We start from the raw sequence: 16,403 nt of genomic DNA on the forward strand, positions 1-16,403 counted from the left end.
CTAAATCCTAAGAGGTCCATTCATAAGGCTGTTGGGTTTCAAAGGGCCACAGCTGGAGAGCAACAGCTGCATCGCTCGTGGCCGCCAGAATGTGACACTATGGGAGAGCAGAGCACAGCTCCTCTTTCTCAGCGGTGCCCTAAACGTGGAGGCTGTGCTAGTACAGCCCTGGGTCACATGGTATCTCACATTCCTCAATCCTCACCACCACAGCCTGCTTCGAACCTTTCAACACTGAGAAAGTGGAGGGGAAGTGCACCCACTGTTCCCCAGTGATTCTCTTTGAGACGAGTGTTCCACGGGACTGGTGTTACTGTACTCACATGTACTCTGTGACGGGGGCGTTGCTGACGGTGTGTGCTGCAGCAGGGATGCTGGTCTCGCTGCCGTAGCTGCTGCCACAGCTGTACAGGCTGGGCATGTGGACGCGGTACAGGTTGTCGTGGTTCTGCAGTCTGCCTCCGTGGGCCACGGACTCCTCCTCGCTGTCCGCCTCGTTCCTATACGAGACAGAGAGAGAGAGACACTGCTGAGTCACACATCCACCAGGACACATACTACCAGGGTTGGAGTCAATTCCGTTTCAATTCAGGAAGAAAACAGAAATTCCAATCCGACTTCCACATTTTCTCATAGGAAATCATTGAGGAAAAGGCAACAGAAAACATGTCATACCCTAAGGATGCAGCGCCCCCTGCTTCGACCAAATGAGATACTACATGTGACTAACACATTTCAGTTAATTACTATAGCTCCTGCCTTGGGCAAATCAGTGTAATTTTGTAAATGTTGGATCTCTATGGAAAGATCCATCATTCACCCAAGTGACGAACGTACAAGGACACATCCACAGTACCATTCTCAATTTCATCGTGGGGGACAAACATTGGAATGACAGTTTATTTTGAAATGGAATTGACTACAATCCTGCAGAGTGACAAACGGCCACAAGGTGGAGCCCTCTCCCACTGATGGGGAGAGCAGCAGCGGCACAAAAACAGGCACATTCACAGTCACGTTTTGCATTCATCCTCGGCCACGTTTCTAGTCAATTTCTTCACTGCCCAAGGGGAGACGAAAGATGTCTTCTCTTTGAAAAAGGGAAAGCAGCAAATCCCCACTGAGCTTAAGGTATAAAACCACGCTCCACTAAGATAAACATGTATTCAGTTTCCACACAAATATTACAGATTGATCTGCTACAGTACGGATTGGTTTACTTTGCCATTTCTGTCCAAACAGGAGCTGTGATAGTAACTAGCGCAAGGGCACCACTGAAAGCCCACTGTCACATTTCCAAAAAACAAAGACATTTCCCCCTGTAGCACAATGGTCAAGGTATAAAACATGGACAACAAAAGAAGACAAAAATAGCCTTTGCGGCGCTGCAGTGAACAGCGCTGCTGATGATGATGATGATGACATGGTGGAGCTTGTCTCCCTCTAGTGTTCAACACACCACCCACAGCGTTCTCCTCCACACAGCTAATTAATGACATCATCCCATTCGGATCAGCACGCATTCACCCATACAGAACATTACGAAGACAGAGTGTGTAGMGGGGGGGGGGGGGGGGCGTAACTGATTTCCAACATTACCGTGTTCATATATAAAACATATCAATGGAATGGCTTATGGCACTAAAAGCAGTAAAGCTTAATGGCGGGTTATTAAGAACTACATGCGTCATTACAACAACGAGTTATTACTCAAACAACTGTATGTCATTTAGAAGATGCATACCTATACAAAACCCTTTGCTGTATAACAGGAACAGCGAGCTGAGATCAAACTGCAGAACATATCCACCAGTCTCCTCAGAACTCTGCTAATTACATAGTGGAGTTAAACTGGAGGCGTGGCCTGGGACAGCTAACTCTCGTCTCTTACAAGGCATTATGATTAATCCTCTCCATCGGCTGCTGATAGGGTCACCCAGCGGAGGGAAATCAGATGGATTTCATAAAGTACGTCGTCAACCTCCAAAATTACACCACTCCATGCAATGGTTGCAATAGATTTAGGCAAAGCTTTGCACGATTAGGGAGAGGGGGATAACAGGAAGTGATATATTTGGGGAAGCAGCTGAGCCCTCCTGGCCAGGTCCGATGGAACACGTTGCCAGTGTTCTACACACTAGCAACGGAAGACTTAAAGCAGCTAACACATTTAGTCAGGGGTTTAGAAACTCTTCAGGAAAAAAACAGATTCAATTCTATAATCTTATGGTCTCTGTCTGTCTACAGGCAAATCATTTGAGTCATTTCCATGTAATGTAAAAATGGGACTCAAGAGGCTACAGTCCGTGGTTCAGGCAAAAGCTCTATTAACTAACATATGAGTTCTATTGGAAGCAATTCTAAAAGGTTTCTTAAACGCTGAAATACTTAAAACATCGTTTATTTTCTGAACCATTTTCCTCATAGACATGGAGCACTAACATAGAAACAGAAATAGCATTGAGGTCCAATTGGACTGTATGTGGTATTGGAAAATAGTGGTGTGTACGGGAGATGGGTTCTGACCTCTTGTTGTTCCAGGTGTGAGGTAGGCTGCAGACGATGGCGCTGAACATGAACGCCGTGACGAAGGAGAACACCACCAGGTAGATCAGGCCCTCCAGTCCGTCATAACACAACCCTGTTATAGCCTGGACATAGTCCTGGAACACAACACAGCAACACAGTTAATAACACAAGCCTGTTATAGCCTGGACATAGTCCTGGAACACAACCCTGTTATAGCCTGGACATAGTCCTGGAACACAACCCTGTTATAGCCTGGACATAGTCCTGGAACACAACCCTGTTATAGCCTGGACATAGTCATGGAACACAACACAGCAACAGAGAAGTAATTTATAATGGTACCTGACATTATTTATGATCACAGTATGCACAGGGTGGTACAGTGCATCAGTCTCTTCAATTATGTGATGGTGCATGACGTTAGATCATTAGTAGATGTCATACATACATACATACAGTGAGGGAAAAAAGTATTTGATCCCCTGCTGATTTTGTACGTTTGCCCACTGACAAAGAAATTATCAGTCTATAATTTTAATGGTAGGTTTATTTGAACAGTGAGAGACAGAATAACAACAACAAAATCCAGAAAAACGCATGTCAAAAATGTTTTAATTGATTTGCATTTTAATGAAGGAAATAAGTATTTGACCCCTCTGCAAAACATGACTTAGTACTTGGTGGCAAAACCCTTGTTGGTAATCACAGAGGTCAGACGTTTCTTGTAGTTGGCCACCAGGTTTGCACACATCTCAGGAGGGATTTTGTCCCACTCCRCTTTGCAGATCTTCTRCAAGTCATRAAGGTTTCGAGGCTGARGTTTGGCAACTCGAACCTTCAGCTCCCTCCACAGATTTTCTATGGGATTAAGGTCTGGAGACTGGCTAGGCCACTCCAGGACCTTAATGTGCTTCTTCTTGATCCACTCCTTTGTTGTCTTGGCCGTGTGTTTTGGGTCATTGTCATGCTGGAATACCCATCCACAACCCATTTTCAATGCCCTGGCTGAGGGAAGGAGGTTCTCACCCAAGATTTGACGGTACATGGCCCCGTCCATCGTCCCTTTGATGCGGTGAAGTTGTCCTGTCCCCTTAGCAGAAAAACACCCCCAAAGCATAATGTTTCCACCTCCATGTTTGACGGTGGGGATGGTGTTCTTGGGGTCATAGGCAGCATTCCTCCTCCTCCAAACACGGCGAGTTGAGTTGATGCCAAAGAGCTCCATTTTGGTCTCATCTGACCACAACACTTTCACCCAGTTGTCCTCTGAATCATTCAGATGTTCATTGGCAAACTTCAGACGGGCATGTATATGTGCTTTCTTGAGCAGGGGTCCTTGCGGGCGCTGCAGGATTTCAGTCCTTCACGGCGTAGTGTGTTACCAATTGTTTTCTTGGTGACTATGGTCCCAGCTGCCTTGAGATCATTGACAAGATCRTCCCATGTAGTTCTGGGCTGATTCCTCACCGTTCTCATGATCATTGCAACTCCACGAGGTGAGATCTTGCATGGAGCCCCAGGCRGAGGGAGATTGACAGTTCTTTTGTGTTTCTTCCATTTGCGAATAATCGCACCAACTGTTGTCACCTTCTCACCAAGCTGCTTGGCGGTGGTCTTGTAGCCTATTCCAGCCTTGTGTAGGTCTACAATCTTGTCCCTGACATCCTTGGAGAGCTCTTTGGTCTTGGCCATGGTGGAGAGTTTGGAATCTGATTGATTGATTGCTTCTGTGTACAGGTGTCTTTTATACAGGTAACCAGCTGAGTTTAGGAGCACTACCTTTAAGAGTGTGCTCCTAATCCCAGCTCGTTACCTGTATAAAAGACACCTGGGAGCCAGAAATCTTTCTGATTGAGAGGGGGTCAAATACTTATTTCCCTCATTAAAATGCAAATCAATATATAACATTTTTGACATGGGTTTTTCTGGATTTTGTTGTTGTTATTCTGTCTCTCACTGTTCAAATAAACCTACCATTAAAATTACAGACTGATAATTTCTTTGTCAGTGGGCAAACGTACAAAATCAGCAGGGGATCAAATACTTTTTTCCTTCACTGTACATACATACATACATACATACCAGTTGAAGTCGGAAGTTTACATACATACACCTTAGCCAAATACATTTAAACTCAGTATGTCACAACTCCTGACATTTAATCCAAGTGAAAATTCCCTGTTGTAGGTCAGTTAGGATCACCACTTTATTTTAAGAATGTGAAATGTCAGAATAATAGTAGAGAGAATGATTTATTTCAGCTTTTATTTCTTTCATCACATTTCCAGTGGGTCAGACGTTTACATACAGTCAATTAGTATTTGGTAGCATTGCCTTTAAATTGTTTAACTTGGGTTAAACGTTTCGGGTAGCCTTCCACAAGCTTCCCACAATAAGTTGGGTAAATATTGGCCCATTCCTCCTGACAGAGCTAGTGTAACTGAGTCAGGTTTGTAAGCCTCCTTGCTCGCACATGCTTTTTCAGTTCTGCCCACACATTTTCGATAGGATTGAGGTCAGGGCTTTGTGATGGCCACTCCAATACCTTGGCTTTGTTGTCTTTAAGCCATTTTGCCACAACTTTGGAAGTATGCTTGGTGTCATTGTCCATTTGGAAGACCCATTTGTGACCAAGCTTTAACTTCCTGACTGATGTCTTGAGATGTTGCTTCAATATATCCACATTATTTTCCTTCCTCATGACGCCATGTCAGGAACTGTGAAAAAATTTGTTGAAATGTACTTGGCTAAGGTATATGTAAACTTCCGACTTCAACTGTACATGTATGTATGTACATGTATGTACATACATACATGTACAGTAGGCCTGTATGACAGGACAGTGATGCAAATATGACGTTTTGCAATGCCTGGATACAATACCACTAACATGGTCACAGATCTGTCTGCTCCACTGTCTAGTAGGGCGTTACTTAGGTGCCAATACGATATGTATTGCGATTCTCACAATTCTAATATGTACTGCGGTTCCACACTGTGACTTTATTGCGAGTCGATCATTCAAAAATACTGCTGCTGCAGAGGGACAAGACAGAGCCATGAGAAAATGAGGTTTGATCAGTCACGGAAATAAAAGTGCTGAAAATAAAATGGGCTCCCTATTTAAAAAGAAGATGGAGAACAAATAGTGGAGTTTTGGTGCAGGTACAGCCAACTAGTGCAAAAATAATACTGCGATATTGTCAAAACTATGAGGTATACCTTCAAAAATAATAACCCGTTATGTAACTGCATGGAACTTTCCTCCCATCACTACCGTCTGGTTGCCATGTCATATACATGTATCTATGACAACTAGTGCACAGGCTAGAGGTTCACATCACTTCATAGAAACACAACTAACCTACCAAACAGATGCTACATTTTGCCTGTCAGCTACACAGGGTTACTGTACCCAGCGCCCTATCTGACACACATGCTACACAAGCTGGGGGAGGGAGGTTAGACATGACTATTTAATGATGCATCGCGTGGAGGAGTGAAAGCAGGCCAAGACGGTGCTTTTCCAGCGCCTTGCTTCAGAGCCAAGCAAATTACAGTCATTATCGAGAGGAAGTAACTCGACAACATGTGCAATACCCGCGAGCGCTATTCAACATGACAAAAGCAGAGTAAGTTGGGAATAATATTGTCCAGCTTTTAAAGAAAACATTTCACGACGGCCGCTTCTGCTTCCTGCATTTGCACTGAGAGYCGTCTTGGTTGTTCCCTCTAGGTACAGCATGWTTACATGTGATGTAGTGYCAGGCGCGTTYCACCATCCTCCTGGGTCATGCTCAGCACAATGTTCAGAAAGAAATATACGATGCAGAACAAACATCCCTCTCTGTAGWAGAACAAACCACGTCAGCTCTATTCACGTCATGACATTTCTATCTGCTACTGAAAGTGGCCCTGGTTTAGGCRGAATGTAAGCTCCTGGGCTACTACTTGATTGGCTCAGGTTCTCCTGCCCTCCGCTGTGAGGGKTGWSWGTGGTGGGGATGAGAGTGGAAGTGACAGTAGGAACAGTGAGACCCAGGCAGGGTTCTGACAGTGTGACAGTGGGCACCGGCCACATAGGGGTTAACAGGGGAGGACGTGAAGAGCTGTCAGGGAGGGCTGCTACTACAGATCAGAGAGATATGCAGCTCAGCCCAGGGCGGAGGATGCACTGCAGGCAGAGAGGAGCAGGTCTGAATACAGGGTTGAACCAAGAGCAGTGGAGCAGAGTTGAGCTCAGCGGAGCACAGATGCACGTGCACAGGAGTGTGAACCGTGAACGTGGTCCTCTCCATCACACAGGCAGAGGGGAAGCCAACTGCGGGTCACGCAACGACTCACTGGACCGTTTAGCTTGCGCACACATCTGCAAACATCATCGGACTGGACATGCACCGAACGTACCGTACACGCTAACAACCACATCCCAGAGAGGGATATGTACACATGTAGACCGTGACCACGCAACACAGAGACCATACGACATCCCCCGTGGAGTAAGGATGTTAGCCATGGTCCCCCTGGTGTCCCAGGCAGGAAGGCAGCTCACCATGTGCAGGCTTCGGCAGTCCACCAGGGCAGTGAGCTGATGCAGGCCGATCTCTGTGGTGTTCAGCACCCCCTGGATCTGCTCTAGATTCCCCTGCAAGACACACACAAACACACAAACGCTTTAAAAACAGGGCCGGGTCGACATTTAACACAGCAAATTATGCCAGACCACTGTCTCGGTGTGTGTGTGAGTGTATGAGAGAGATACTGGCAGTACTTAATTTTGGTGTCCTACTTAAACTAGTAAAGAAGGTTGGTATGACGTCAACAAAAGTAGAGAGTCGGCGAAACTTTGATAAAACTCCCAAACCAGAACAGTCAGCAACCCTGACGCCTCGTGCACAGACTCCAGGGTTTTAATGGTGCGCACCACATTCCATTGAAATGAAGGTACTTCCTCCGAAACCTCAAACTAAGGCTATACCGCCGTCTGTCTGCACGAGGTGTAATAACAAACCACGTCCGGATTCTCCTATGGGCCGTAACGGCCGGCAGAGAACAGCGTCTGTCCAGAGGTCTATTTTTAAATGACTAAATGGGACACTGAGGGCTGATGAGTGTTGATGGAGTTCTACATCTCTGGTAGCCCAACAGAACGTGAAATGTTCCCATGAACTCAGCATTTTCTCTCTTCACTGTGCCACTGAAGCAGGCCTGCCTGCCTCTCTCGATTTTCCAACACGTCCCAAATGTCAGGCCTCATTTGTTGCTCTGTGCACACAGCGGAAAGCTCAGCGCTGGACAATACAACACAGGGCTGTACAGAGGAGGCCAGTGAAAGTAACATGAGCATAACGCAAAGGTGAAGTGCCAGCAGACTTTTCTGGCCAGGTGCACTCGTCTCCTCCCTCTCTCTGCCTCTTGGTCCATTGATTCCATTCAGTGGACTGTTCAACCCTTAGAATTGCTACAATAGTACAGCCGGTGTATTCAGAGCAGGGGGAAAGGCAGGGCGTGTTTGTGTGGCGTGACTGAGCCAGCAGGTATACAGTAGTATCAGTACTCTGGCAGGTGGCGTTCACAGCAGGAAGTAATGCGATGGATGTCAGGAGTCAGGGCGCTCACCTTAGTTTGGGGATACTCTCTGGTGGCCGAGCGGAGCAGCTCAGACACGTCGTCCTGCATCTCCACTAAGGCTTTGTGGCTCCCGGACAACTTCTACAACACAAGAGGAAAACACAACCGCCTGTATCAGACATGGCATTGAGTACGGCGCTACTTGTTCAATGTCTTGGTGAGAAACCTCCTGACCCGAACACAGAATATATTTATTAAAAAACCCTGCTAGCGAACTCTAGTCCTTTCTGATGGTCAAATATGTCCCTTTACACTCAACCCAATGTCAGCACACTGACACCTTGTACCTGTGAGATATATTATATATCAACACCTTTTACTTAACAGATGGAGCTGTGATAGCTAGCCTGGGCTTGTGCTGCACTGAGAAGAGGAAAGAAATACTACAGTCCATTAAAAGCAAGTCACGGATAGGGTCTTATGGTAGGGTCTTCAAATCACATTCATATTTGACACTGGCAATGGCCTTAGTGGCCATTTCGCAGTTCTACATTTACACCTCCGGGAAAAGCTGACATTTGGCCTAAAAGATGAAAGGCACAGGGAGTGTGTGCACTCTGTTCTGTCTTTCCCAGCAAGACCACTCCTCTCTAGGTGGACCGGTACAGAGTGTACGTCATAATATGCTTTTTTGTGACCCCTTTTTGAACAAAAAGCTTTTCTGGGAGATATGTTTGTCAGTAAACATCTCCTGTACATCAATGTTTTGCGACACTTTAATTAGTCGATTAAAAGCTACAAAGTCTAAGTGAAAAGACYATATTTTCCCTCTGAAGTAGCGGTTGTTGACTAGTCTTACTCCTCTTACTAAGACTCAGTTTCTGCCAGCAGGCAGAACATGTTCTAATGACATCACTTCCACCAACTTCACCCGCTGGGTTAAAGCTGCTGTTTTTAAGGCCGAGGCGTCGGTGTGAAATGTTAATCTGAGACGGCAGTCTATAAAGGCTGCATATGATCATCGTCGCCCTTCCTTTCGTCCAATGGGATCGTCTCATTCACACGCAGAGGTCATTCGGAGGTCATAGATGAGAGAGAAGATATGTGCATACATTATACAGTATGCAAGGTAGCGAGACGCATTAGCTAGATGAGTCATCTCACTGTTCAGCCTCAGTATCTCAGATAAATTATAACCCGCATCAAAGTTACATGCTAGCCTGATTCACGCATATACTGTACACTGAAAAAGATATGAATACTAAACATGCTATAAAACCAACACATCCCTGCTGCCTGCGAGGCCTATATCAAAGCGCTTTGCTAAAATATGATGGACAGTAAAAAGTCTGTTTGAAGTAGCCTACCTGTTGGAATGGGTTGGTTTGGCCCACACTGCATGTCATGTAGTACTGCAAAATGTCTGTGGAAAAACACACACAACAGGCCTGGATCAGATGATGTGAGCAGTACCGCAGACAACCTCAGTCTAGTTAGTTGTACAGTGACACTACTATTACTACACGGTGAATTGCAAGAACACATTCTCACAGAGGCCATCATGTTTTCTCTCCAACCATTTCCCCTGTGAAAGCAGGTCCTTTAGAAGCTGCAGTATGTGGGAGCTTTCATTCACCACCATGGTGACTTACTGGATGGTATTTCTATTCCCTGACCTTGACATCCCATAGCCTTTATATGCCACTGCCTGAAGCAGTGCCTAGTCTACTGAATGTCAGCTGGTGAACCCCATAACCTACAGTGATGTGGTATCATCTCAGGTCAGCTTCCCCAGAGACAGAGAGAGATGGACAGAAATTGGGTTATTTTTTGGGGTTGCTTTTCTGAAAGAGGGTGAATAATTATCTTTGGGAGGGCCTGCAGAGTAATCAATGGCTGCCGATTAGCTGGGGGCTCGTGAGGAGAGGAGACCGGGGGCTCGAGAGGAGAGGAGACCGGGAGCTCGAGAGGAGAGGAGACCGGGGGCTCGAGAGGAGAGGAGGACGGGGGGCTCGAGAGGAGAGGAGACCGGGGGCTCGAGAGGGAGAGGAGACCGGGAGCTCCGTGAGGAAGAGGAGACCGGAGAGCTCGTGAGGAGAGGAGACCGGGGGCTCGTGAGGAGAGGAGACGGGGGCTCGAGGAGAGGAGACCGGGGGCTCGAGAGGAGAGGAGACCTGGGGCTCGAGAGGAGAGGAGACCCGGGGGCTAGAGAGAGAAGGAGACCGGGAGCTCGAGAGGAGACCGGGGCTCGTGAGGAGAGGAGACCGGGGGCTCGAGAGGAGAGGAAGACCGGGGGCTCGTGAGGAGAGGAGACGGGGGCTCGTGAGGAGAGGAGACCGGGGGCTCGAGAGAGAGAGGAACCGGGGGCTCGAGAGAGGAGAGGAGACCGGGGGCTCGTGAGGAGAGGAGATTGGGGTTGCGTCTCTAATGGCACCCTACATCCTGGTCAATAGTAGTAGAGCACTATATAGGGAATAGGGTGCCATTTGGGACAGAACCTGGGTCGATGGTGACGGTTCAGAGCTCCGTAAACAATGCTAATGGGTTAGCTAGCAGCACAGTCAGGCACACTGTGCCAGTAGGATGAAAAGTATCCTGCTTTAGGGAACTCAATCTGGGACGGTGTGAGGAGGAGACATGTATTCTCACCCACACACTCATGCAATTTAATAAATAATGCTATTTGGGAGTGCGTGACTCAAACATAGCACAGCATGGCAGAGGTTTGAATCAGAGTGGCTCTCCTTCTGGTCCAGTATTAATCAAGAGAAATCACCAGCACCACCAACATAACACATGGCATCCTATTTTCTGATGTCACACTGGCCTGTGACGTCCACTGATTCCCACACAGTCAGGTGGATTCCCACACAGTCAGGTGGGTTCCGGATATTCTACAGCACACACACACACAGCGTGGTAGAGAGAAGAGCAAGTCTGCTCTGGTTATGGATGGGCCAGTTCACATCTGCCGTAGCTCCTCTAAACTGAGCTCCCTCCCTGTGAGTCTCATAAACAGTGTAATTATGGCACTGACAAGGGAAATGAACTGCTCATTCAATGATATCCTTGGATGGCCATATACAACAGGCTGAATAGAAGACCTCTCATTTACGGCTTGTACTAGTGTTTAAAACAGCCAGTCAGAGATGACAGACTCATAACTTATCTTTGTGGGAGCTGCAATAATTGGGTTCAGGATTTTACTACCATAACGGCAGAGTGATGTAAAAGAGAAACAACGGCCGAAACGTTAAGCAGAGAGCGGGAGAATAGAACAGCCTTTCTGTTGGGGGCTAGGACAGGGCAGTAAAGATTGACATATTACAGCCAGCGAGGAACAACAGATAAGATGAAGAATGGAACCAGAGCTGTTGCAGAGTGAACTATAACCTGCCCTGTAGGGTTCATTTACCAGGGCAAAATAAAACAGGAAATCGCGTGCAGTAATAAAACCAACGGCTTGTCCAGGACGGCCACTCTCTTCTCCTGATGTCGAGTGACAGGTATGAAATAAGGACAGAACGGAATAAAGGTCACGAAAAGGGGGACCTTTTCAAAGGCTGCCGTTTGCGAATTGAGAACAACAACCTTAGGGGAGGAAGACACGGTCATTCTTAGGGGTCACAAACATGCACTGGACACCATGTTGAAGAGAGAGAGACTCTCTCAGAGCCATATCACCAACAGCGTACCAATTTAAAATCAAGTCTTGCAACTCCACAAAAATGTTCAGCTCCCTTCTGAGTCTAAACCACCGTACATTCTAATCATTTCTGCTTATAAACACACAGGCATGTTAACACACAGGGAAAACAGAACACAGTAACACCCCTGAATGTCCGAGTCCAGCCCCAAGGCAGTGGGTGAAGACATAGGTCTTAACAACAGTTCAACTAGCCAAACTAGCCAGGATCTATAGTTAATGTTGGCTTTCCTAACTGGAGCTCCCTCCTCTAGTATTCCTACTGAGAGTAGACAGAGGGCTTCACAATGACAGGGTAGAGAGCTCTATTTTCTCCAGCAATGACTTGACAATGGAGTGGTGATTTAGAAAGAGGATGACACTAACTGGGCACTAGTGTTAGGGGAAAAACATTGATAATCGATACAGTTACATATCGGGGTATTTTTGACCATGTATCGTTTTGACAATATCGTAATATTATTTTTGCGCTAGTTGGCTGTACCTGCACCAAAACTACAGTATTTTTACTTCATAGCTTCTTATATGAAATACGGAGCCAATTTGTTTTCAGCACTTTTATTTCCATGACTGATCAAAACTTGTTTTCTCATGGCTCCTTTGTGAGAATCGCAAGGCACCTAAGTATCGTGATTATATCGTCCCTGGCAATTCCCAGCCCTACTGGTGACTGTGTTAAATTATGCGGTACTTTTCCACAGATACCGTCGACTGCAGTAGAAACACACACACACACACACACACACACACACACACACACACACACACACACACACACACACACACACACACACACACACACACACACACACACACACACACACAAGAAACACACACACCTGTCTCTTATACACATCTAGATGTGTATAAGAGACAGCACACACACACACACACACACACACACACACACACACACACACACACACTGCCTGCCGGCCTTCCTCCCTCACCATAACATGTCTCTCCTCATCCCCCTCCTCCACTGGTCTTATGTCATTCACACACAGACTACTTCACACACCCCTGGCTCAATCTCTTTCTCCCCTCATCTCCCCTCATCATGGGACCAGATTGGCCAATTACGCCACAGGCCGTATTAGACACTTAAAATACAGCGCAGCCCGTCACCCCTGGCTTGTCTGCCCGGCCACAGATGCTCTGGGGGTAATTTATTGAGTCCTATTACAGGTTTGAGGAGGTAGCTCATGCACCCCAGCTCAGGTCCATAAATCTGAAAGCAATACATTTCACCGCTGGCCAGAGAAAATAAAGTTTTATCTCTCTCCCCAGGGTGGGATGGGGGATTGACTGAGCATCAAAGTGATTGGGCTTGTCTGGCACATATTAAAGCGCTTTTGGCATTTGTGTCGTTGCTCTGTCATTATTTCCGCATCATATCCCAGCGTGCATGCTACTGAAGAGAATGAATCCAATCATTTGTCAGAGCTATCAAAAACATCCTCCAGATGAGTACCCGACGACAAAAGAAACACTCATTTTATCAAACAAACAAACAGACAGTGTTAAAGCCACACTTTTCATTGGTGTTAGGCATTTCCCCCTAAAACGATTTTCTACAACTGTTGTCGTGTTCTGTCAAGTTGAAGAGAGAACGCAATTCATTGTCAGCAGACGGTTCTCCTCCAAAACAAACAGGATATGAAAGCTTACGTGACTGTGAGAAATCTAACAAAAACTTGCCTCTCAGCATTCTTGCACAGAACAACTTAAAAGTAGAGTTAGACGTGAATCGCACAGAGAGCAGAGTCTTCATTTCTCTTTATGATAGATTTGTCACGTTTATTGAGAGATCAAAGACACTGACGATTCCTCTTAATGAATCTTCACCTTTATTGAGCACTCCATACTGTTCGGTCATTTGGGTGACGAACATGTCAGGAGCAACGCAGAAGTCACTGGAGGTCTGCAGAGAGGGAGTGAAACACATTCACACGGTGGGGAAAAACCAAACAGTCAGAAAGCACAACAGGACATTTCCCAACAACACAGTAGTTAGAATAATGAGAATGTTTAGTCTGTAGGATAATCAGTCTCACTAGAGGATTCCACCAGGAGATAATAAAGATCACATGCACCATCGTGTCACGGAAGGAAGACGAGGCGGGGGGGGGGGTCATCTCTGATTCATATGCAGGGGAGGGAATTATCCATTTGAAATGGTGTGGGAGGGGGATTTGCATAAAGACAGATCCCACCGGGTCCTACATATTTGATAAAGGCATGCTGCGCACAACCAACGGCACACTGTACCAGCTATAAATTGTAGTAGCTAGTCTGCCTCGCAATTGTCCCTAGATAAACTTGGCAAGTGTTAACAAACCTAACTTCATGAATCATACTGATTATAGCACCTCATGCCAAACATTCTATTTTGTTCAGTGTCAGCTGGCCCACTGCAGTGACTCAGGTAAAAGGTTGTACAGGTTCTAACTCCCACACTACTGTGGGGCTGAGCTCTGGGTTCCAAGCCTCAACATAGAGATATAGAGCCATGTTCCCATGGAGACACTCACGGCAGACACAGCCAACTCCAGACCCAGGGAGGCCCAGCTYATAACCAGAGCCAGGATGCCCAGAAGACACACTCTGGGGAAGGAGAGAGAGAGAGCGAGAGAGAGGACAGAGGTTAGAACAGGACTGCCGCCCAGAAGAAATACCAGCCCGCACAGAGACGCACGAGATTGAACTTCACTCAACTTTACTACAGATTCACCCCGTTAGTTTACACTTGCAACGTTTCCCTCTACTGTGGGAATTGTGATCGAATCAACATAATATTTGTCCCTTTCAATGGAACATACAAGGGGAAAAAGTTATATTTTGTTATAGGCAGAGCAGAGCGCATCGGAGGAGGATTCTATTGCATTGACAGGCACGAGCGACCGCGAGTTGATGCACTTGTTTTGAGATCAAAGTGAAGAACCGCATGTACCCACCCGCGTGCACATTTTAGGGCTGACCCCATTTAGTAGATTTTTTGGTTGACCGAGATTTTTTATTTATCATCATTGTCTACAAGACACCTGTCTGATTGGACTAATCCATTGTGGAAGCCGTGGGGATGGCACAGTCCATCACTAAGACGTGCTACTGAAATTTTATATGGTTATATTACCTAAGAACAATGGTGCAACACTATAACAAATGCGCTTTCTCCCGCGTTGGATAGTAGTCGCTGTCCGTGGTTCTGAAATATCAGTACGGTGTTGAATTGGTGCTTTTCCTAAACCATGTTGCTATGTGCATAATAGCAAAGTCAGCCAGCATATGTGGGAGGCAGCAGCAGAGTTTGGAGACGAGAAAAAAGCTCTTGCCTTAATTGTCTAAGAAAAGTGAGGAAGAAACTTAATTAGGTCTATAATCAAAATGGGATTGGCTTTATAAATCATCCTTCTACATCTACAGAAATAAGACAGATCCTGCATCTGTTGCCTGTTTGAGTGTTTGCTTAATAGCCTACTGATTCCGTGAGCACCAAGCCTCACGCAACCACAAAAAGTCGGATAAACAATTTCACAGATACGGCTGTTTTTAATCTTTGCTATGCTGTAATAAAGTCGTTACACATTTTCTTCATTAGAACAGCCTCTCTGGTATTATTTATCATTTATTTAGTGTTTGCACGGTTCCAAATTGTCCGAAAAATTATATTTATAAATCATAATAATAACAACCCTCCTTTTTCTTGATCTCCTTGTTATTATTACTATTATGATCATCACTATAATAACAATAAGTAATGTCATTATCATTAGTAGGCTTAGTATAGCAGCCTTGTATATCCACCATCGAGCTGTAGGCCTAAGAGCACCTCCTGCTTAGTCTTAATACCGTAACTTACTTAGGACTATATTTCAATAGTTAAATAGGGTACAGTACTGTATCAATCAATCATTCAGCTGTTCATGTCATCGCACAGCATACGAGTCATTAATTATTTGAAATGCAATCAAGCATTTTAGCTAAAAAATAAAATGAAGCACTCGGCGCTTGCTCCTTACCTTCTTTTTCTTGATCTCTAGTATTTTCCACAACTAGTCAAATTTATTCCACACATCTGACTTCCCCTTTACCTCCTGAGCAACCAGTAAACATTCCCGTTTCGAGTTTATTTGTCACGTCCTCTGCATCCCTTTTGCTGTCACGTGTTACGGTGTTCAGAGTTTGTTATAACTAATTGATTGATGTAATTATGATATGCTATAGGTCAGGCCCTATTGGTCACGTGCATGCGATGCATACATGTGTCACGTTAAGAGCAAGGGTCAAGGGAATAGGGAATGTTTTTCCTAAACAAATGAGGGATTTAGGTAACAGAACTTTTCAGTCAGAAATGGTTGTAATTATGTTGCATCTTCAACAACATGGACAGATCGATAAACTCTGTTGATGTTATGTGGTGGTCGCTGCAGCAGGGAGAAGAGAGACAACGGGTGCTAGTCACACAGTCATTTGCTGCCATTTTTTTTTTTTTTTTAACACAAGTGCAGCAAGTCTGAGCCCGGTCTGGCACAATCAAATCAATTGCGGTCGGAGTCCCTCTAGTCATTTGTGTGTCTTAATTATTTAAATCAAA

General features: G+C 45.7%; 1 protein-coding gene across 3 annotated transcripts in view; it reads right to left on the bottom strand.

The window, feature by feature from the left end:
* ttyh3a (tweety family member 3a) overlaps positions 1 to 16,403 on the bottom strand; it is a 56,008-nt gene that overhangs the window by 6,339 nt on the left and 33,266 nt on the right. For 2 of the 3 annotated variants that reach the window (XM_070449627.1, XM_024010995.2), the window contains exons 6-12: positions 14,341 to 14,413; positions 13,655 to 13,730; positions 9,468 to 9,523; positions 8,149 to 8,241; positions 7,082 to 7,174; positions 2,527 to 2,663; positions 324 to 500 (exon numbers count right to left, since the gene is read on the bottom strand). In XM_070449627.1, the coding sequence (XP_070305728.1) occupies positions 324 to 500; positions 2,527 to 2,663; positions 7,082 to 7,174; positions 8,149 to 8,241; positions 9,468 to 9,523; positions 13,655 to 13,730; positions 14,341 to 14,413 (705 nt within the window). The remainder of the gene's footprint in view (positions 1 to 323; positions 501 to 2,526; positions 2,664 to 7,081; positions 7,175 to 8,148; positions 8,242 to 9,467; positions 9,524 to 13,654; positions 13,731 to 14,340; positions 14,414 to 16,403) is intronic. The other variant, XM_070449628.1, reaches the window with a different exon arrangement.

The sequence above is a fragment of the Salvelinus sp. IW2-2015 genome, linkage group LG20, assembly GCF_002910315.2.
Source record: "Salvelinus sp. IW2-2015 linkage group LG20, ASM291031v2, whole genome shotgun sequence".
Taxonomy (NCBI): Eukaryota; Metazoa; Chordata; class Actinopteri; order Salmoniformes; family Salmonidae; genus Salvelinus; species Salvelinus sp. IW2-2015.